The sequence below is a fragment of the Danio rerio genome, chromosome 9 (genome assembly GCF_049306965.1).
Source record: "Danio rerio strain Tuebingen ecotype United States chromosome 9, GRCz12tu, whole genome shotgun sequence".
In the NCBI taxonomy this organism is placed as follows: Eukaryota; Metazoa; Chordata; class Actinopteri; order Cypriniformes; family Danionidae; genus Danio; species Danio rerio.
Window position 1 is genome coordinate 196090 of NC_133184.1, and position 24887 is coordinate 220976.

Consider the following 24887-nt stretch of genomic DNA (forward strand, 5'->3'; position numbering starts at 1 on the left):
CCAATCCATAGATGCAAATCCAGCCGTTCCAGAGGATGGAGGTTCAGACAAACGTTTAAAACCAGTACTTTTCTTTCATTTCTGATGATGATGATGATGAACTAAATAGTCCTGAGTGGAAACAGTGGACCACGCAGGAATCCTCGCAGCTTTACTCAGATCAGTTCGTCCACATTTACAGAGACAGCAATAATCTGACTATCAATATATTAGGAACTGCTCTTTTAAAGATCATCCGTGTACAATACAACACACATCTCTGGAAAACAACACGAGTTGACAGAGATCTCAGTCACATTATTGACGTCGTGTAAATCATCATCCTGCAACAACACCTTTTCTGTTTGTGAACTTGTACAAATTAAAATATATAATTATATATATATATATATGATTATTAAACAACTGCTAACTACAAAACCAACTGTGTTTCCAGTACATGATGTCAAGTGCAGAGTCTTTATCTCCTGCCTGCAGTGTGCGTGTGACCCCAGAGGAGGCGCTGCTCTACAGGGATTTCCAACTGCTTGACACCAGGTGGGTCCAAACTGGGTCCTGGAGGGCCGGTGGCGGTGTCCTGCAGATTTTAGCTCCAGCTTGCCTCAACACACCTGCAAGGATGTTTCTAGAAAGCCCAGTAAGAGCTTGATTAGCTAGCCCAGGTGTGTCTGATTGGGGTTGGAACTAAACTTTGCCGGACACCGGCCCTCCAGGACTGAGTTTGGACACCCCTGGCTTGCCTCTCTTCATCTTAACAGGGAAAACCTTACCCAGACAGCACACATACGTTGGGCCGACGTCGTGCCGACTTTCAAAATTCCATCGGCGCGATGTCGCTCAGGGAGCGTTTGCTAATTGGCAAAATGTCGCCGCGACGTCGGCAAATGATCGGAAACGCTGTCCGGCCGATGTTAGGACGACGCAACCGGAAATGCCGGCCGCTCCGCGGAGGCGCTGTTCTCAGGCGTTTTGCTCCATACTTATGGACCACTAGCTGCAGCAGCTGCTTATTTATAATAAACACGACACACCACTCTCAATAACAGTTGAAGATTTATTAATATTTTTCACAAACATACAAATAGATTAACATACTTTTATCACACATAACCATGTTTTACTACGTTTAAAACAAAACCAACAAGTTGTACTATAACCATGGCTGAAATACTGTGCAATAAAGATTTTAAATACAAAGTCCATTGCAGCATTTACATTAAGACCATAGGAATATTTACAAGTACTTCAAAACATGTACACTAAGGGTGACTATAGTTTACTATAGTAAAAACACAAATCACTTGTGTAAGCACATGTTATAATGCTTATAATTTCTTAAATAGTGTTAAAGAAAATGCATGTTTCCAAGACTATAATTTTAAAATACAAGATAATACCAGTCATGTGTTCAGTATCCAAAAGACTTTCTTCAGGGAGTTACAATAAAAAAGAGTACACAAACACAAAATAAATACCAAGCAAACAATATTTACAGTAGTAAATAAAATCATACAAATTAAAATAATTGTCTGATAAAATTTTATTAAAGTCTGTAGTCAATTTTTTTTTTACATTTTTTTATAAATGGCATTCAACAATTTGCAATCTCCTCTGAACTAATAACACACCAATAATATAAAATAATACTTTCTCAGAGATAACCAGTTTTTTTTAAGCAAACTCTAATGCACGACACAAAACAGATTTTTTCATTCTATATATATATATATATATATATATATATATATATATATATATATATATATATATATATATATATATATATATAAAATCCCTTAATTTCTGTTTAACGGAAATATTTTTTAACACATTTCTAATCACAATAGTTTTAATAACTCATTTCTAATAACCGAGTAAATAATATTTGACTAGATATTTTCAAGACACTTCTATACAGCTTAAAGTGACATTTAAAGGCTTAATTAGGGTAATTAGGTTAACTAGACAGGTTAGGGTAATCAGGCAAGTTATTGTATATCGATGGTTTGTTCTGTAGACAGTCGAAAAAAATTGCTTAAAGGGGCTAATAATATTGACCTTAAAATGTTTTTTGAAAAATTCAAAACTGTTTTTATTCTAGCCGAAATAAAAGAAATAAGACTTTCTCCAGAAGAAAACATAACATTTTCTTGCTCTGACCTATATTTATATAAATAAAACTGGTTGTAAATTGTGTACAATGTTCCAAGAAAACAGACAAAATTAAAAGAAATAACCTGTCATTTACTTTTGTTTTATCTTGTAGAATGTTGCTTACACATAAAAGGGGATATATAGGTGGAATAAAAAGTGTGTCGCCATCCTCGAAATTGTTCTTGTATGTTGTCTTCATCTTTAAGCCTGATTTATACTTCTGCGTCAAACACCGGCGTATGCTACGGCGCTGACGCATAGCCCTTCGCCGTGGCCATCGCCGTCACTGACGTGCACCTCTCAAAAAATGTAACTACACGTCGCAACGACGCGTAGCATAAGCTCTGTGATTGGTCGGCTTGGTAGCGCTGACGAGTCTGGGCGGGACCGAGAGGCGCGCGAATGGCGCGACGCCGCGCAGAAGTATAAATGCACAGCCACGCGCGTTGCCTGCGCCGTGGGTTACGCCGGTCACCTGACGCAGAAGTATAAATCAGGCTTTAGTCTTCACAAGTGAGGCTGGCCCAAACCGGGACTGCAGTAGCCAAATCTAATCCTTGTAGTGGGAACCCTTAAATAAAGCAAGAAACCAAAAGGAGAAAGATTAGCATTGCAGCAGTTCATATTACCACAAATATAAATTATTTGTTTCATGACATATAACTGGAGTATGTGTTATGCAAGTGACTAGCTAAAATGTGTCATTTAATTTAAACTTAAAGAGTGTGTCTGAGCACTAATTTTCAGAAAAGCCATTTGAAAGTTAAATTCCTTGTGAAATCATAATGAATGTTTTTTTTTGGTTTTTAGTATCATTGTGTTAGTATAAATGTGTATCTAAATATATGTCAAATCTTCAGATACCACATTACATGCAAATTAAACTAAGTTTCGTCAACTAAAATGTCACACTGTACACCACATTTAATATATCATAGCTAGAGCCAGGAGGAATCTGCGGATGTTTTTTGCTATTTCTGCTGAAAATTTTGGTGGAAGTCTGCGGATTTCTGCGGAATTATTTTGGGAGTATCATAACTAAAACCTTAATATATGAAATAAAAAATAATATATTTTAAAGTTTTATTTAATGTTTAAAATGAAAATCCAATTAGATTCACTTTATTTGGTAAATAAAGCAAGTTTTCATGTAACATATCTAGTAAGACAGAAAATATTACTGTACAAACTGCATTGTACATAAATCAGATGAACATTTTCACATTAGTCAATAATATTACTGAAATTAATAAAAAAAACTGAATAAATATAGATTTACACACATTTACTCAAGTAAATAAACAGAATTAATGATAGGCTAAACATCTGCGGAGTTCTGCGAAAAATCCGGGTGGGCCTAATCATAGCTTTATTTCTGCTACAAAAAGGTTTTTCAGCAAACAACTTCTATTATATGTAGGCTATAGAGGAGGATATAAAAAGAAATGATATATTCAACTCTCTAATTAAATGCACCTTATGCAGCTAATCAGGTCTTTTAGGCTTATTTGAAAACTTAAATGACGTGTTGGACCACAGTTGAACAACGCTCAGTGAGAATACTTTTTTTCCACAAATTCTTTTTGTTCTAAAGAAACATGTCTGATTGTTAGCAATCATCAAAGAGCAAACTTTTTTTTTCAAATAAATACTATGCTTTTAAAAATAAACTTTTCATACATCAAGAATACTAAAAATATGTTTATTTAAAATGTTTTATATATAAAAAAAACAGCTTGAGGAGAGAATCAGTACATTGGAATACTATTTTTTCAGAAGGATCATGTGACACTATTAATTATATACATTGTATTAAATTCACAGTATTACTGCTTGACTGTATTAATTAAATAAAGCTGACACTATCAGAAGAGAATTTACCATACCAACCTAAAAGCTATGAAACAGTAGTGTGTTTAAGATGTTACTTACTAGTCCTGTTGTACTTTGGAGAGGTTGTCTGACAGGAGGATCCCTTCAACTCAGCAGAATTCTCAGCAGACCATCAGCGTACACCAATCTAAGAATAAAATAAGCAATTTGTTAAAAACCAAAAATATATATATTTTATATTTCCAGGTTTATAGGAAAGAAGAAAGCTAAAGCAGATTTAAAATGTAGAAAAAAATAAAACCTATTGACAATTTAATGGCACAACATACCCTAAACTAAGCACGCTCAAATGGTTAATTTTAACTGTTAAGGATTCATTCATTCATTGTCTTTTGGGCTTAGTCCCTTTATTAATCTGGGGTCACCACAGCGGAATGAAAGGCCAACTTAGCCAGCCTATGTTTTACGCAGTGGATGCCCTTCCAGCTGTAACCAATACACACTCATTCACACACACTTATACACTATGGTCAATTTTAGCATACCCAATTCACCTATGTTTTTGGACTTGGGAAAACCGGAGCATCCGGAGGAAACCCATGCCAACACGGGGAGAGCATGCAAACTTCACACAGAAACGCCAACTGACCCAGCCGAAGCTTGAAGCAGCAACCTTCTTGCTATGAGGCGAACGTGCTACCCTCTGCGCCACCGTGCTGCCCTGTTAAGGAATCAGATTAATATAAATGAATTGACATGTTTATTTAGTGTCTGACACATTAAATATTGCATTTTTAAATATTGTTTTATTTTAAGATTTATTTCAGAATTAACTATAGAACCGGATATATCGTCACATTTTCTAATTAAATGCAAGAACATAGAAAAACAGAATATAGGCCAACTGAAAAAAAAATAAATAAAAAAATTCTGAGGGTATAATCTTGGATAAAAATATCACAGTTTCACAGTATTGTGATTACTGCTCTGAAATGTGTTTTTTTTATCTCTATGTAAAAAACAGCTACTTTTTCCCCATTGAACACAATATGTTTTGTTTTAAGAAACATTTAAAATATTTTGTAACAGTAAACATGCCAGGCTAAATAATAATTTAATAAAATAGTACTATCTTCATTAAAAACACAGACTCAAAAACACTGATTTCTTGTGAAGGCATAATAAGCTATTTGTTTTTCAGATGTTTGCTGAATCGTGAGCTGACCAGTAGCTTGTGATGTGGAGGGTCTTTTGCTGCTGTAAATAATGTTGGACTATTTTTTTAAGTCTTTGATAACGTGCTAAAAACCATATACAATGCATCCGGAAAGTATTGATACTTTACTTTTTGCACATTTTTAATGTTTCAGTCTTATTTCAAAATGGATTAAATTCATTAATTTCCTCAAAATTCTACCCACAATCCCCATAATGTGTGTTGACCCGATTTTAGTTAATCATTTACAAGTCAATATTGCCTATATGGATTGTAATTTAAAAAAAAAATTAACATGTAAAATTGCAGTGTTAAATGCAATGCCATCAAACATTTTAGACGCACCAGTGCAAAAAGCTAGTCTAGAGCAGAGCACTTGGAATGCTGGTGTAGTTCTAGTTAAATTCAGTTCAGTTAAAGCTGTATATGCAGCCGGTCTCAAGTATAGGATATAGTATTTAACTAATCTTAACAACTAAACATTTACGAGTCTGTATTAGCCAGCTCATGTACTACAATGTAACAGATACTGTATATTGCCACCTTGTTACTTAAGCTTTCTTTAAAATATTTTGTGTTCAACCGATTAATTAATTCTTTCATTTAATTTTTTCTGTGCAATAGTATAGCTTACACTGGTGTATTTGTATGGACCCCCCAAAATAGCGGAGGCCACTTTCTGGCCACCCAAGTATAAACTTCTAGCCTAGCCACTGTGAACTACCTGTCTGTCCTGCTCCAGAACTCTTTGTCGGCTGCTTGTATGTCTGGATACAGCTGCACAAGTCTTTTAACACTGACAAATACAGCCTCTGCACATCCTCACAACCAGGAGAACAGAATGATCAGGAGGACCTGAAAAATATAACCAACTGAAATCAGTTGAAATGTATTTTGTCTTGTAATGATGGCACAAAAATAAATTATTTTTCACAAAGGATGTGCTGTTACCTATGAAACATTCTATAATGAATGATCTTTTTGATCCTGTTTCCTTGATGTCATTCAGTCAGAGATGGTTTGGACATTTGATTGTATCTAAACTGTAATGAATTTAAGTTACACAAACATTGATAGCAGGACCATTGATCTTGTAACTTATACAAATTGTTAAGTATTGAACAAGTCTGCAACCAAACTAGTCAAGTTAATAATACTAATCTCAACTCAACTATGATTAGTTGTCTTGTTTCTGCTGCCCAGACGGTCACACCTGCTTATAAAAAAAGGAAAAAGTATGGTATTTTTACAACAATGAAACTGCAAACAACTTAACTATAAGGGGGTAAGCAGTGAGCATCTTTTATTATAAGCAATTTACTGAATACTTTGTCACTGGTATTACCTAAAAACCAAACGTCCCAAGTTTGGCTCATAGCTGTCCACACATCTGCCCAGTAGCTTGTGGTAATACTGAAGACACTGATCAGCTGGTCCAACTGAGTTTGGAGTTGAACTGCAATCAGGCATCCAATACTGCAAAGAAAGAGAAACTCACTTTGGGTTAACAAATAATGTAATCCCACACATTTCAAGTAATTGTGCAGTTAATTCTCTTAAAATGAATGAATGAATTCTCTTATTGAATTTTCTGAGAGCTTATGAATATATTTTGTCTTCCCAAAATAGCATGTGCTGAAACACAACATTATATAAATATAATTTAATAAGAGCGTGACGTGGTGGCACAATAGGTAGTGCTGTCGCCTTACAGCAAGGATGCTGACTCGAGCCGCAGCTGGATCAGCAGGCATTTCTGTGTGTAGTTTGCAAATTCTCTCTGCGTTTGGTGGGTTTTCTCTGGGTGCTCCGGTTTTGCCTACAAGTCCAAAGACATGGGGTACAGGTGAATTGGGTAGGCTAAATTGTCTGTAGTGTATGAGTGAGAACAAGCGTATATGGTTGTTTCCCAGTGATGGCTTGCAGCTGGAAGGGCATCCACTGCGTAAAACATATGCTGGATAAGTTGACAGTTCATTCCGCTGTGGTTACCCCAGATTAATAAAGGGACTAAGCAGAAAAGAAAATGAATGAATGAATGAATGAATGAATGAATTTAATAAGAGTTAAACTGATCTGTTAACATGTCTGTCAGGAGCTGATCTACCTGTTGTCAAACTGATGAAAATGTTTTCTCAATTTACTTTAACATTTTTGTGTTTGTTTATGTTTTTATAACTTGCAGCCATTGTTAAATTTAAAAGTATTTTAAACATGCATGGACATCTAAATGCATATAGGGCACATATCTCAAAACATTATGAAATATTTCAGATAAATCAATTTTGAATTAAAATGTATATTAATCTCCAGACTTGCATCTCCCTGATCTTTTTAAAAGAACGGCCATTCGTTTGCTCATCACTGTTTGACAAGTGTCTGGCAGTATGTCAAAAATATACTTACATATAAAGATGTTCATCAGCAACACGGCACTTAGGTTAAACTTAGACCTCCTTTTCAGTTGATGTGGAAAACAAAAGCAAAAGAAAGAAAAAACAAAACGACTGAATACAAGTTGCATATCATGCCTGTACAAATCAAAATTCATTCATTTAGGGCTTAAACTGACTTAAGGATGAGTTAAGGTGTAAGGGATGGGTGAACGGTGTAAATATACATGTAATTCATAGCTATAATGTAAAGCTGAATTTTCAGCATCATTACTCAAGTCTTCAGTGTCACTTGATCTTTCAGAAATCTTTTTTTAAGATGTTGATTTAGTGCTTGAGGTTGAACTAATATAATGGTGATTATCAAATGGTGCTGATTTGCTGCTCAAGAAACATTTCGGATTGCTATCAATGCTAAAAACAGATGTGATGACAAATAATTTAGTGTAAACTTTTTTCTAAGATTTAATAAATCAATTAATCATAAAAAATTAAACAAAATGAAAATCACAAATATTACTTCATTAGCAGCAAATCTGCATATTTATTAAGTTCTGAAGAATCATGTGATGTGAAATTTAATACCACTAACATGTTTCAATGTCAAAACTTTCTTAAAACAACTGCTATAAAGACAAGTAACAGATGCATAATATATAGACATGTAACATGTGCATAATGATGTGCAATGGAAATTCATATGAATTAATCCTATGCTTAAAGTTACCTGTCTTTCCTGTATCTCTGTGATCAGCTCCCTTCAGAAATTTAGGAATCTTGTGTTATATTTTCTGTAGCAGGAGGTTATTCTCTCACTCCTGAAACCACAGAACACTTTTTTACTTAACATTTAGTTTAAGATACCATGAAATATCAAAACACGACTGAACTTTTGATTCACGGTCCTTTACAGTAACGTTACAATGCGTATTTTAGACTACATATGGAGTGCATTCAATAAAACATTGACAAAACCTCTCATCTACACATAAAGAATAAATAAAAGCCAAAACTTTAACAAACAAGTTTAACAAGAGCTAACATTAAGTAAGTTAACGTAATATTACCCCGACGCTAACGTTACCAGTGCTAATATGCTAACGGACTTTTACGAAGACTTACCACTCTTTTATAACATAATATTCAACTGAATATTCATCAATTGCCAATAATAAATGTGTGAGGAACAGTTTTATGTAGTATTTGCTTTGTTTTAGGGACTAAACTTACCTGAAAACAGTCAAAACGGCAGCTTGAGAGAAGTCGTGTTGTGTCTTTTAGGTGGTGTCGTGTCGTGTTGTAGCTTCGTTTCCCATAGCAACATCCTCTCCGCTCCAGTGTTGGAAGCAAGACGCGCGCGCGCACATTAAAGTCTTGCAGTATTACATTTATAAACATGATCACTTCATAGACAATTTAAATAATAACCTTGTATTTTATATCTTGAATTTAAAATGTATTTAGCAGTTTTATATACGCTATTATCTTTAAGACGAGCTTTATAGCCTACTAAACTGTTACAAAACAAACACTTTATTTGTGCATTCACTGTCAAAAATAAATAACCAATAAATATAAATGCAAGTATATAAAAAAAAATGTCACTCTGTAAAAAGGCGTTTATTTTAATTAAACAGCCGAAATGCAGAACATACTTGATTTTTACACTGGGAAAAATGTATTAGAAAAAGCCACAATAAAAATAGCAAACAGCAGTTAACACCAGAAAAAAATAACGTTTTCATTATTAAAGCATAACAATAAAACTTTTTATATTTTAATGAATTGAAATCATGTATTGTAGGCATTTTGGTCAGTTTTACTGCATTAATGTAGGCTATTTAAAGCTGGACCGACCGACGCAGTAGACATGATGCATGTCGCGTTTGTCTAATTTATTATGCACGCAGAAACTTACTTGTAAACCAAATATGTTGCCGGATTCTTTCATGGGCATGAGAGATCAAGTGCTTATGAAGTGCTTCGTCGGCCTCTGGTCGTTAACCGACGCAGAGCCGACGTTTGTTGAGCTGGAACAATAGAACACACGACCGAACGATCATGCGTATGTTTGGCCGACCATATACCGATGTTAGAATTAAAGGGGCCGACGTGTTGACCTTCGGCCGACGTCGGCCCAACGTATGTGTGCTGTCTGGGTATGAGCTACTTTAAAAGCTAGCATTCACTTAGTCAACAATAACACCAGTTTCTGGCAGCGCAGAGTCTGTTGTCATGTTTCATTTAGAGAGTTTGCTGATTTTATTTAACGAATCTAGCATAAGCAGAGTGTGTGTTGCGAGTTGCTGCTGCTTTCCCTCATGGTCAGTCCAGTAAGAGGCTGTATCGGTTACTCGTTTAGCACAAAAGTTCATAACATACAAAATGCTAAAAATGAAATCTCACCTATGAAGTGTTCTGTCAGTGTTTGCTCGTTTCTACACAGCGCAGTCCAGCATCTTCACTCTGGCTTCAGTCTTGACTAGTGCGGCTGAATGACTGTTGTCCTGGGAGCCCTGTACAAATATGGCGGTAGTACTGACGCGCGCTTAGGGTTTGTTTGCTATCTATTGTATATATCTATGATAAAGACTACAACCCCCTTTTCTGGAGCGTAAAATTTCAAATATGTGCTGTTCACACAGACGAGGGCATTCTGGAGTTTTTCCAGAGAGCACCATTCACACATCCGTTGCAAAACAGCGGTAAATTCTGACATCATAACCTAGAAATGAGCTCTAAGGCCGCGCTTGTATTCAACATGAGGGAGGTCCGTCTTTTTCCTGTTATGGGTCACTTTTATTTGAAACTGAAGCATTCATGCCGATGTTCTGCAGCTCCCGGGTTGTGGGCGGCTTAAATCAGAAACACAGGCGCGCTCCTTTACGCGCGTCACACGCAGAGGCGGCAGGTAAACCCACATCGGTTTATCAGAAGCATTTTGTCATCATTTTGTCCGCAGTGTGCTCTAACATGAAACAGAAAAGATCCCTGGCAGCTGCTAGATGTGTCTGGAGAAGCATTTAAAGCCGTTTATTTTCATAAACAGTGCGGATGTGAATGCGTCTGATTGGTCGGAGTACACGTCCATGTCAGCACGCTCTGAACGTGAACGCGCTTTTCAGAGGTAGCAGCATTATAATTTTTTTATGTACATTTTATAAAAAACTAAATTTTTTATATATAATATTTTATTTATTAAGTTAGGTTAAATAGTCGTGCGCGTAGGCGCAGGTGGTTTGAAAGACCAAAAGTTGGATTATTATTATGTTTGAATTTATCTTATTAAATGGCCAAATTCTTACCGAGGAAGGTTGAATGCGCTGGCCAATTTGTTCTTTGCCTAAAGGCTTCGGTTTTTACAGATTTCCCAAAGAAAATTATGGTTAAAAAATTGTATTTTAAAAGTAAGTATATTTACATATTTAAACAGTTTACATGCAAAAACCTCTGAATGCCAATTGATATTTTATTCTAAGAGTATCACTTTACTCCAACTCCTGTGTGTGGACTCGGTGTTTTTACTTTTATGGTGATGAATACATTCTTTTCATTGCCTTTAAAGAGAAATAACTCAACATAAATATACAAGGCTGAAAAAAACGCTCATTATACATGGAATTTAGAGGTTTTGGCATCTAAACTCTTCATTTCTTTATTCTAAGAATTTAAAGTTCTAATTTCTAATTTAAAGTATTTCTATTATTTATAAAACTGTAATAAAAATTTGACAAAATGGTAGGAAATAGTTTTGGTACAGTACATCAAAAAGTGTAGTTAGAATAACTATCCAACAAGATTACCCAGCAAAAATTAGTTCAGAATATGTCACTAAAATGTCATATTTATACCTCAGGTGAAAAACTGCAAAAAGGTTCTGTTTTTCAGAAAACAAATAACCCCTCCTTTCAATAAGCTGGCCACAGGCCTGAAAGTGTATGTTAAAATAATGTTTATTAACTGATAAAGAGAGAGTTTATTAAAGACTTTTGTTCATTTTTCGTACAAATTAAACATGTATCATAGTATTATTAAAAGATGAGCACAGGCTGTAGTTTTTCTGAAAATTGTTTCAACCAAAATTGGAGATGTTACTTTGAGAGATTAAAAGAACTGGCATGTTCATATATGTTCACAGACAATATTGTTCACAGACTATATCAGTCTGCTTTCACATTAGACTGACCGTAAAAGCGGTGAAAACACCAGCAATAGTGGCATTATCATGATGGACTCATTCAGTAGTAAACTTATCTTCATGTGACTTACACTTTTCGTTGAAAAAAGCTCTTTATGTTCACCTTTTTTTGCTACTGCCATCCTCACTTGTGCGTGTCACACACCTCACACACATCGGGAAATTCATTATAGAGCTCAGCGTTGTGCTGGAGTGCAGTGAGGGATCTATTCTGTGCTTCAGTGTTTACAGTTCTGTCCTGTTTCGTCTGCTGGAAACTGCTCATCACTGTGTATATCATCATGTAGTGTGATGTTAGGACACGGGGTTACAATATAAACCTGCCCACCTAATGTTTACACTCCTAATATTTATATTAATGCTCATTAATAACCTCTGAATCTGAGTGTGATTTCGGAGTTATTGTCCACTGAAGGTCGCATTCTGGTTACGGATTCTTGCTTTAAGAGTCTTCCTGACTGAATGAAAGAAATCCTGTTTTCCACCATCTGGCAACCCGGTGCTGAAATATTACTCGCTAAACTGGCATTGGGCGGGTTAAAGAACCCAAAACAAAGACAGCTGTTCCATGTTGACAGCAGAATATCTGCCTCCAGCTTTGTGTTTTTTAGGTAAATATGAATGTTCACGGAGCACGATTCTGAATATCTGCACACAGATGAGGGCGTCTGATGATGCAGGGGAGACACACACACACACACACACACACACACACACACACACACACACACACACACACACACACACACCACCTTTAATAATTCTCTGCTTAATAATAGTTAAAGTAATAGGTTTGGGTGTTGTGCAGGATACTTTAATATTAATTAACAGTTAAAAGCTTAATAATAGGCAGGTCAGAAGTGAGAAATATGTACAGCTAAAGTCAGAATTATTCACCCTCTTTAATTATTTTTATTCTTTTTAAATATTTCCCAAATGATGTTGAACAGATTGAGGAAATGTTCACAGTGTGTCTGATAATATCTGTTCTTCTGGAGAAAGCCTGATGTGTTTTATTTGAGCTAGAATAACAGCAGTGTTTAATAGTGTTAAAGTCATGTTAAGCTCAATATTATTCACCCCTTCAGCAATATTAGTGTTGGATAGTCTCCAGAACAAACCACTGTTATACAATGACTTGCCTAATTACCCTAACTTTACCCTAATTACCCTAGTGAAGCCTTTACATGTCACTGTAAGCTGAACACTAGTGTCTTGAAGAATATCTAGTCTAATATGATGTGCTGTCATCATGGAGAAGAGGAAACACATCAGCTATTAGAGATGAGTTATTAACACTGTTATGTGCAGAGATGTGCTGGAGAAATCTGCTCTCGGTTAAACAGAGATTGGGGGATAAATAAACAGGGGGTGAATAATTCTGACCTCAACTGTACATTTATGCATTGGAAATGTAAAGTTTTACCCAGAGGAGAAGCAAACAATAACAGAAGCACAGCGTAGTTTGAGCATTTCATGTTTAATTTTGCATGTTTAATTCTTCATTCCAGCTGCACTCCAAATCTACAATATTCTGAAAACGTGCACAAAAAGGTTTTTTAGGTTTGTATTTTTTTAAATCCTTCCTCCTGCAAGAAAAATAAAATAGAAAAACAAATAAAAATAAAATAGAAAACATAACTATTACTCAAGCAGAGTCGAGAGGAAACTAGTGTTAATTCTAGAAAGTTCCTTCTAGTCATGTCATTGATCAGTAACTCAGTCGCATCATCATCATCATCATATAAACGTGGTCGATTGGGAATCCTCCAGCTCGGGCTCTACAGATTAAAAAAAATACTCTCTCTCTCTCTCTCTCTCTAAAAGAAATATTTTCAACTCATCATCATCATCATTATTATTATTATTATTATTATAGCAGTAACATCAGAAACTGCAGCATCTCCCGACCCTCCCTCCAACAAAATCTCCAACTTCAGGATAGAGAAAAACGAAACGAGACAAATCTTGAGGAATGACAAATCTTCAAAAATGTCGAGGAGCAGACGCGGCCTGAAGCGCCTCCGTCCGCAGCAGAAAACAGAGCTTGATCAGACCGAAGCTCCGATGTCTAGGACTTTAAAAGCTCAAACCTCCTAGAGTTAAATTAAAATAATAAATAAATATCAGACAGAGGGAACGCGCTTGCTCTAGCGTCTGCAGTTGCTCTCTTTTTGAGTTTTTCTGGTTTTTATAAGAAAAATCTGAGATAACAAAAACGCTGCATTTTTCAGATTTTTCCACCTTCGCTTCCGCACGGTGATGTGGACTGACCAAACAATACGCAAAGAAAGACGTTAAAAACTGTACGCAAAAGGGAGTTTAAAAACATCTGCATGAAATAAATAAATAAAACAGTCGTGTATATCCATGAAGCGTAGCTGGGGTGAAAGGAACAGACAGGTGGAAAATACTTGGTTTCCTTTTGCACTTTAGAGAGCGTAAATGTGATGGAGGAGGAGAAGAGACGGACGCGGCTTCAGTTAGCCGCCATTCCTGTCGCCTCGGACGAGAGTCTGCAACAACACACACACACACACACACACACACACACACACACACACACACACACACACACACACACACACACACACACACACACACACACACACACACACACACACACACACACACACACACACACACACACACACACACACACACACACACACACACACACACACACACACACACACACACACACACACCTGTCAGATCAAACAACAGCTCACACAACATCATGAAGCTAAACATCAGTAAAGCAGCGGGACACTGGCAACACTGACATGATGATGATGTTTTGTATAAATACTGATATCAATATCTCTATTCGAAGATTACTAGTGCTGGGCAAAGGTTAATTAACAATAAATCCAAAATAAGATATCCAAAATATATCTAAAGAATAAAAGAAAATATCAAGCACATTCAAGGAACGCTGTTTTTTTTAAGCACTTATTCATTAAGTATGTGTGTGTGTGGGTGTGTATAAATATATATATATATATATATAGCAACGATAACTGCAACGACTGCATATCATGATCTTTTGAGTTTTGTTAATCTGATTAATGCACCAAACTCATCTAATGGAGTGCGGAGCACACTTCACTGAGTATTTTCCAGATCTTGAATGTGTATGTCTGAAATTAAAGTACTGTCAGGAGGCGTGGGAGCCCTGTATTGCACATGAGTGTGCTGTTTTCAGAAGGCGCTGGTTATGAAGACCCGGTTAGGATAGTGTGGTGCTGGCTGGCGTGTGTTTACCGTGCATTGATCAGGTATTCGGCCAGGCTGATGCTGGCGGGTGAGCCGGTGATGGTGACCTGCCGGTCGCTCGATCCCTCCACTGGGTTAGCAATCTTGATCTGAGCGCCCGACATCTGACGGATCTCGTTAATCTTGGCACCTTGACGGCCGATGATGCAGCCAATCAACTGCAAGAGTACAAGAACACACACACACACCATTAACAAACAAACAAACAAACAAACACACACACACACACACACACACATTTCTCAAACACTCAAACCTTCATTCATTTCTCTCTTACATTCATGCACTTTAACCCTCACCAACACTCTCAAGGCCATTTTAAAAATTGCTTCTGATATTTTAGGCTTATACGTTTACTTTTAACTTGGTTTATTGTTAAAATGTGTGGGATGTTAGAAAAGAAAAAGAAAATAGGAAACTGTTTCCCGTAAAGCACTTTGCTCAACCCAGTTGTATTTCTACAGAGCTATATAAAGAAATAAACATAATAAATAAATAAGATGCATGTAAAACCACAGGGTCGACAGGTTAGAGAAATATAGAAATGATCTCTAAATTCTGAGTGTGTCTGATTTAACAGTGAAAGTAAACAACATGGAGCATTAGTAAAGCGCCGGCTGGTCAAATGAATTAGTTTATAGTGTTTTTAGATGGTGTTACTGTGATTTTATTGCTTATGATCAACATTAAAGACTGAAGAGTAGTGCTGCTTCATAGTGTTGTGGAAACTCTGATTCCCTTAAGCACAGAATCAGGGAATAACACATCTACACTCAATAACACACACACACATAAACAAATCAAACTGTGTTTCCTTCAGCACGAGAGCGAAATCTAGAAAGCTGAAGATGAAGAGTAGAATATAATATTAATATTCCTCCAGATACTCACATCATTAGGAATGGTCAGTTCATGAGAGCCTGTCTGTGCAGAGGCGTCCATCCCAGCTGTACACAGAGAACAGCACAGTCAGACAACACACACACACACACACACACACACACACACACACACACACGCTTCCCTCTAACATATAGGATTACCTTAAGAATTCAAATATAATTGCACAATCTTTCTTATTAAAAAACAAACAAACAACAACAAAATAATAATAATAATAAGGGTTCAGACATATTGACAGCCCTACATCACACACTCGTCTCACACACACACACCTGTGAACCCTTGGCTACTGGGGGCCAGAGGAAACGGGCTCTGCTGCATCGCCAACTGGTGGAGCTTCGTAAGCTGTGGAGACACAACACAACCGTCACACACACACACGCACGCACGCACGCACACGCAAAAACTGCTTTAAGTCTGCTTCTTACATCAGGCTGAGGAATGGCATGTTGTCCCTGCACCGCGTATGCCTGCAAAACACACACACACACACACACACACACACTTTAGGATTACACACATATCAAATACACAACACACACACACGACTGCATACAGACAGGCAAATATATGGATGTGCATGCACACACACCCACACGAACAAACACACACCCACCTGTCCTCCTGCAAAAATGACAGGCGATCCTGAGGGTTTGGGTCGGTAAGGGATGGTCACACCTTTAGGAGGAGACTGAAAGCAGAAGCACACAGTAAACACACACCGTCTCTCCGCACATCTAGCAGAGTACTGATGTTTAAACGCACACCTGAACACAGATTCAACAAAACACTTAACTCTGGCCTTACAATGAATCAAAAGTTAATTGATCAAGTGCATGATTAACCCTTGAGTGCTGTCCAGTGCTGAAGTCCCCACTGACTTCCATTATAATCACATTTATTGATTGGCAGTGTATAATCATGCATTCGTGGTCATGGCAGTATCAAACAATGTGATTATAATGGAAGTCAATGGAGCAAACACAGCACCAACCTCACCAAAGGAGAGTCAGTGTGAACAGAGTGTGTTCTCTCTTTCAGCAAAAATCATCATCACATTTGCTGAAACAGAGAAACTTGAGGCCATATCAAGACTCCAGATCAGCACAGAGGGGATGAAATGAACCCAACAGCACACACGGGTAACGGTTTAAGTGTGTGTTGTACCTCCAGCATGACCACACAGATCTGTTTGACACACTCGATGATGGACAGCGGGGTCCCGGCGATAGTGATGGCTCTCTCGGTGGAGTTGGGCAGCATGTCTCCTGCCACCTGTACCTGAGCTCCAGTCGACTGCACAACACACACAAAAATAACACTATTTTCAGGCCACATTTCTTTATTCGACACGAGATTCTGCTGCTCTCAGAGATTTAAAAGAACAGACTCACACACCACTTTAATAGAGCCAGCTGTGCATTTTAAAAGCTATTGTTAAGCATTTATATGACCTAAGCACACTTTTAAAAACACATATCTGCAAGAATATTTGGTATTTTAATGATCCAGTCAAAAACTGTCCTTCAACAGTCTACAGTCAGAGGATTAAAAATGCACAACACTTTAGACATGCTTGTGTCATTATATTTATTAAACACATTGAATAGTTCTCAATAGTTCAATATAGTAGTATAGATGTTGTGTTCAGGAGTTCATGAAATAAAAAATAAACTACTTTTAAGCAGGAGTGCACAAATAGAAGCTGCGTCCCAAATCACATACTTGTGCACTATTCTACGCCATTTTGTAGTATAAATAGTGAAAGCAGTGCGTTCACACTGTAAAATCTAACAATAATAAGTTCACTTTAATTACCCGGATGATGCACTCATTCAGCCGCTAAAGTGAAGTGTGTAATGATGGACACGTCACACACTCAACCACCGCAGGTTTGCTCACATAGCGGAAAGGGTGGAGCTATCGGGCGCACATGTTGGATAACTTTATTAATTGTGGATTGTGAAAGCAAAATTCTCCTATGAGAGTGATTATAGCGCCTCCTGATGGTGAATGCGGTTATACTCACGGCGGGTATTATTTGATAATTTGGTCATTTATTTCACTGATTTGGCAACCGTCAAACGTCATCAGTGAAACGGTTTGAATTTCCGCTTAGTAAAAAAACATTAGTGCTCCATTTGTGATGACAATATACACATGTACTATCCTGCTGAGTGTGTAAGTGCATAAGTACATAGTGCATAGTGTGCCATTTGGGACGCAGCTTATGTCAAAATGAAAAAAAATCTTTAAAATGAACAAATCCTCTGCCAATGGGGCGAGTGAAATAACCTAGCTTTTGTTTGTTTTGGAATAAGTTTACTCTGGCTCCCCCAGTGGCAGATCATTTTGCTTTTAAGGAAAAGCTCACTTCATTTTGACTCATTTCTGAACACGAGGCCATTTTGCTGGTCTAGAAAATTCTCCGTTTTAGAAATGTGGACTAGAAACAAGGGAAACACTCTCAGTAATAAAGCAGTGTTTGCTGTGTGTGTATTGTGGCTCTGTGTCCCGCACCTCCCTGATCTCCTTGATCTTGCATCCTCCTTTGCCGATGAGTGAGCCGCACTGGCTGGCCGGAACCACGATCCGCAGCGTCACCGGCGGCTTGGAGGTGGCCGTGCTGTTGGACATGGAGCTGCTGATGTCCTGATAAACACACACACACACAGTTCAGACCTGCGGTCTGTTCTGTATTCATTACTCTATTAGCTGGATTTGGTTATTGGTTTTGATTTTAAAAACTCATCTGAGAGTTGCTGTCATAACAGCAGCTCTGGAGCTCATTTCACATGAACAGCATTAGATCGGCTCATTTCAAGCACAGCTGATACTGAAAGAGTTTACTGAAGACTTTCTTACACTATAGGTTACATGTACACTATTAATCAGCAAAATAGCTGAATAGTAAAAATATACTAAAAATGAAAAATAAGAAGCTTTATACATGTATATATGTGCGTTTAATGTAATCTACACTGAAATAAAAGTGCAAACACTGTCTTACGGGGCTTTTCCCACACAAGCGGCTCAAAGAGAGCATTAATTAGTGACTAGGATCATTTTCAGATACCAACAGGTCCTTTTAAAGGCCGACCCGGCAGCTTCAGCACAGTTTCTGCGTATTAGACATGGCCAATCTTGTTTATGTTTAATATTAAAATGTTTATTTGATGCTAAATTAATTTATACAGCAGTTCTGCCTTATAAAGGATTAAGAAACTTGAATACTAATACTAAAGAAAATCTGCTCTCAATGTAAAACTAAAACCATCTACGATGAATTTCATGTCATTTTGCTGATGTGGAGGATCGAATATGAATTCAGATTGAACAGTCGCTGCACTGCTGATCATGATTAGGAGGACGGAGAGATCTGTCCTTGACAGACACAGATCTCAGAACAGCTCATCCACACATTTTATCAATGTTATTTCCAATTTGACTTTGATTTTAATTAATATTTTAATTACAGTTCACCTGCAAATTAGAGCAGAAACTGTATAACAGCAGACAAACGCACTGACTGCTATAGTAGCATAGGCAGTTATGGCTCAATCATGCTAACATTCAGCACAAATCTAATAATTTCTCCTTTCTGGCTGATCTTTCTGAGGGAATTCAGCAGAACACAGCTCAGACGCGTGTCTTGCTAGTAACAATAAAACCTCTGTGCACAATTATCTGTTGTTTTGGCTAAAAAATAATAATAATAAAAGATATCACTCAGCCCGCGAGCTGGCAGTCAGTGGGAGAAGGTAATGCTTTGCCCAGCAGGGGGCGTCAATAATAATTCATAATGCTGCGATGTCACGCCAAAACCATCATCTGAATGGCTGAATACGTGTATGCATGTCTAATGTGCGTATAAAGATCTAGAGAGCACCTCCTCCAGCTTCTCAATGATCATGGAGAAGGCCTTGAAGATGGCGGTGGTGGGGCCTGCGAGCGTGATGATGCGTTCAGGGCAGTTCCCTTCCGAGATGTTGATCCGCGCACCGCTCTGCACAAACACACACACACACACACTCGCAATCACTCAAACACAACCATCAACACGTCTGAAGAACAGCCTCTCACCTCCTCCCGCATCTTCTTCACAGATTCACCTTTCTGAAACACACACAGATTATTTTTAGCATCTCAGACTGAGAAGACACGCTGAACAGTAAATGCTTTCGACTGCGCTGACTTGCTGTACAATATTAAAAGATCACAAACAGGATATAGTATGACGAACAGTACCTATAGATATAACAACAAAACAACTAAACAGCACCATCCTCAGTTCCCTACGAACAAATGAGTACACAAGCAATAAATCAGTATTATCAGAGTTAGTTTTGACTGGATTGTTTTGATTGTTCTCTTGATGTGGAAAACCCTGTGTACCATATATCAGTATGTAAACTTGGAAACTGAAAAAAAAATAATAATAACAACAACAACAACAATAATAATACAAAAGGAGTGTGATGATGCTCCCAAAAATTTTTATAGGCCTATATGCCAAAAAACAACAGAAGATATATATGATTACAGTTGCTCCAGTGCTTTCTAGCTCGCTCAGTTTGCATACTTTACTAAAAAAATAAATAAATAAAAATGCTTTATAAATAGGTTACATCATGCATTGACTAATGAAATGATAGATAATTGATCTATTTTATTTTCCATCAGATGCAGCATGGTTATTTTAGCGTCACTACAGTACATCTGTGGTAAATGTTGGCGTTATGTTAATTAACACTCTTCATTGGGTCTCTGTTGTGTAACGCTTCTATTGTTTGGTTTTTCAGAGCTGCTGTGATGGCGTTGAGGTGGGGGCTAATTAGCATATTTATAGATCTGTGCATATGTAATGAGATGGTGGAATTCAAGTCATTAAGACATGAATATATTTTACACTGTGGACAAAAAAATCCATGTAATTTACATTATCAAAGCTGAGCCTTAAGGGATAAAATAAGAGGCTGCGGTGTAAAATAGAGAATCTAAATATTATGTTTGTTTACTTTTAACATAGGTAGGCTGTATAAGGTCTACCAAATTCAGTCCTGCATCAGAAAAACTGACACGTGGTTAAATGTGTTTTCCTCAAGTGCAGGCAAGTGAAGACGTCACACAAGTCTCAGCTAAAAATACAATTGCATGACTAGATGCACTTAATTATTTTAAATGGCATAACACACTTTATTATTTGCATTTAATTAATAAGCCCAAATTTGTGAACCATTACTATAAAAATGCATTAAATAAATAAGATTTATGTACTTTTATTTATTTACTACAGCAAGATTACAGAAGACACTTCTCTGATTCTAGTGACCTAAATAACTGATTTTACAGCAGCTTTTCTCAATATTGAGCCCTTTCTTATGCAGTTTTGTTGTAAAAAGACAATCTTAAAAATAAAATTATCTTCACAAGAATTGCTTTTACACGCATATTAAAAACCCCAAAGAAAAATGAGCATATAAAGGTGCACATCTAAAGGGTCTAATCAAAACATCACTTCGCTCCTTCACTTCAGCCAAATAGCGTTCATTAGCGGTGTGTTGTGTTTACTATGTGTTTACTACTTTACTATGGTTCAATGACTGATTTGCTGCAAACAACCAACAACTGAGCTTTTGCTAATCACATCACACTTTTACTGTCACACAAAATGTGTGTCTTTTGCTTTATTTTATTCATCAAAGACAATTGAGATTAATCTGTGGTCTTTATTAGATAAAGCTTTATTAAATAAACAATAGAAACCTACAAACAAGTCTGTACAATCAATCCTAATGATACACTGAGCCCTGATAAAGCCAAATGATCGTTCTGTGCAAGAAATGAAACGCTATAAACAATATTTCAGGACTCATTTTGAAAATAAATGTTCTCTGGTTTAGTAATGCGTATGAAAACGCAATGCAGAATTCTCCATCTGAGCTCATTAGCCCTCTGATTAGTTCCCACCTTCAGCATTCAACAACAAATCAGGATGAGAGACACGGTGTTGTAATGGTTTCTAAGGGGAGGAATGAGGTTTGTTGGGACGTTTGGACTGAGCAAGAGCAAAGTTGCAATCTAGACAGAGTCACGTCCTGCTGGAGACGCTGTAGTCAGAAATATTGCCATAATGATATCAATACGATTAATTGTGCAGCCCTAATATACACTCACCGCACCGTCAGGGAAAACCGAAGCGCTTAGTTTGTCCACATGCAGTAATGTTTTTGAAGAGGAACAATTAGACTAAACAACTGGCATGTAAAAATGGCATATAAAAATGACGATGGTTATAGGTTGTGAATTTTAGTTTATTTTCAATTAATTGTCCAGTTCTAGCTGATGGTGAGTAAATCATCTGATAATTTTTGTAAACTTTAAGGTAGAGAACGAGGCCAATTTGTACTGTATGCTGAATTATCGCTGTAATAATATTAACCATAATAATAATTAGGGATGTCCAGATCCAATCACGTGAGCGGAATGCGGGCCTAATCATGCAGTTTCAGACCCAATCTGAATCGGACATTACATCCTGATCAGGACTCGAATATACATTTATGCATGCATGTGTGTATACGTATATATATATATATATATATATATAAACTCAATATTTTAACATCTCCTTCATGACTTCAACCAGAAACAGCAACGTAGCAACCACTTTGTTGCAGAGGCACTATTAGTTGAATGCCGGCAAAGTAGAGCACAGAAGCAGATTGAAGAAGAAAGCGCAAGTGTGTCTGTGGTCTGGAAGTATTATAAAGCTGATGATGACAACATCGCCATAGCTAACTGTGAGATATGTAAACCTGGGATTGCCTGCAGGGTATTTTAAGTTCAGGTGCTGTTTGTTTGTATATATTTTCTCCTGCACTTAAGTCCAAGCGAAGAAATGTTGTTATTTATCACTTGATTGTTTGAGCTCCCTCACAGAAGCGCTGTGTTTGTTAAGAGAGTTGTGGAATGATAAAGTAAGGTGAAATGAAAAAATAAGGAACATCCTGGATCTGTTTATTCACTCTATTTTCTTAATGTATTATAGAGGTTTCAGATCGGGTTTTGGTATCGGTAGACAATAATAATGATGGTGGTGGTGGTGATGATGTGACTGAGCACACAAACTGAAGCTTCTCCAACACACCTTCCCAATAATGCTGCCCACTTCTTTGCCATGCATGAGCAGCCGGATGGTCAGCGTGACGTTCAGCCCTCCTTCAATCACTCCAGAGTCCATGATGATCAGCCTGCAGAGATCTGGATCTTTGGTCACGGATGATTAACCTGTGCAGCCCACAAACACAGAACATCAGCACACCACACATTAATAATATTAAACAAAAGGCACACCCATTACATAGATTAAAATGACAAGATCAAACATACTGCAGTCGACCCAATTAAATATCAATAGCAATAATAATTTGACCGTCACAAAGACCAGGGTGCTACGACAAAAGCATACTAAACTCAAAATTACAATATGAATCACACAAACAGAGCAAGAACTATAATATAATAAAGCTGATTATAAACCCCAGTTATAGTGAGATAACCCACACGACGAAGACAACATTTTTCTTGTGTAATGGAGTATGAATGAATAAACACACGACACCAACACAGCACACCTAAAGCCCTCCACTACAGTCAACTACGACAGGAGCATTTATAAAACACTCCCACTGAAAAACAACAGTAATACCACTGCTAACGTCAATAATAAAAACAGAACAGGTCAAATCACGTCCATCATTAATCACGCAGTAACAACCACAGGATCCCTGATTGAGCAGCTCGAGCATTACCCTGGTAAAGCCACAGCTCGAGTAAACGCTGAATAAACGCGTCTGAAGCACACGACTCAACACAAACACTGACGGCGGACATTATTGACGCCTTGGATCAATGTTTAGCGCCAGTAGAGGATATAAACACGCGTTATTATTAATATACGTCGAATAAATATGGAATAGTGTATAAAAGTGAGGTTATCGGCCGCTAGGAGTGACCGCAGGCGGTATAAACAGCGCGCTGGAGCCGCGTTAGCTCGTGTTTACCAGCTGCGTAACACCGCGTCATGACGGCCAACCGCGCTCCACAGCCGTCGAACCCGCTCCAGCTCGACCCGCCGCCGCCATGCGCCCGGTTACACGGTATACACGGGCGACCCGAGCACCGGAGCGTCGACAGAGAGAGCTAGAAAACCGCGCAGGCTGATTAGCATCAGCGCTATCGCTAGCGCAGCCCGCGGCCTTCAGGGCCTCACATTTGGGCAGGACAGAACCGCGCTGGAGGCTCACCTGACGTGCGCTCCGGGTGGGGGAGAGTCCGAGGGTCCGGAGGGAGAGAGGGGGAGGTTCGGGAGGGAGTTTTGAGAGGATTCGGGGAAGAGGGAAGACACGGCGGCGTGATCGAGCTCCACTCTTACAAAGACAACAAGATGTGTCCCGATCACCTCTCACCCACGACCTTTCTGACGTCAGCGCGCTGGCCACGCCCCCGGCCCGCCCGCCGCGTACTCCACACTGCACACTGCGTACTGCGCGGTAAAATGGAGAAGGGATACAGCTGCGGATAATCACATCGGTATAGCATCATTTTAGTTATGCTGGACAACAATACTTACTGTTCTACATTACTGTGAGGGTTGGGGTAGACGTAGACGTTCCTAAAACATAATTTAATGAGTAATTATAATAAATGACATTAATAATACTCCGTATAATTACTGTTTTTATATTACTGTGATGGATGGGGTAGGGCTAAACGTTAATCAAATAAAATTTATGGATACTAATACTATTATATTATACTATTAAATTTACTGAATAATATAAATAGTTTTTGTTGACTTCCGGCCGAAGCTGTATCCCTTCTAGTAACAAGTACTTCTGTACACTTC

General features: G+C 37.7%; 2 protein-coding genes across 3 annotated transcripts in view; both read right to left on the reverse strand.

The window, feature by feature from the left end:
- The window catches only part of aaas (achalasia, adrenocortical insufficiency, alacrimia), a 44487-nt gene extending 33787 nt beyond the window's left edge, over positions 1-10700 (reverse strand). The window contains exons 1-2 of one of the 2 annotated variants that reach the window (XM_073911754.1): positions 10322-10690; positions 10003-10112 (exon numbers count right to left, since the gene is read on the reverse strand). The gene's annotated coding sequence lies outside the window, so the exon portion shown is untranslated. Of the gene's footprint in view, positions 1-10002 lie in introns of both variants that reach the window. The other variant, XM_068223338.2, reaches the window with a different exon arrangement.
- A 2555-nt stretch (positions 10701-13255) lies between these two features.
- On the reverse strand, positions 13256-24429 carry pcbp2 (poly(rC) binding protein 2). Its single transcript, NM_201192.1, is given in 12 exon segments — positions 13256-14310; positions 15062-15231; positions 15965-16020; positions 16249-16321; positions 16405-16446; positions 16593-16667; positions 17144-17272; positions 18497-18628; positions 19866-19982; positions 20060-20092; positions 23127-23266; positions 24286-24429. Coding segments are annotated over 11 exon segments (957 nt in total). The 5' UTR covers positions 23220-23266; positions 24286-24429; the 3' UTR covers positions 13256-14273.
- Between the last annotated feature and the right edge of the window lie 458 nt (positions 24430-24887).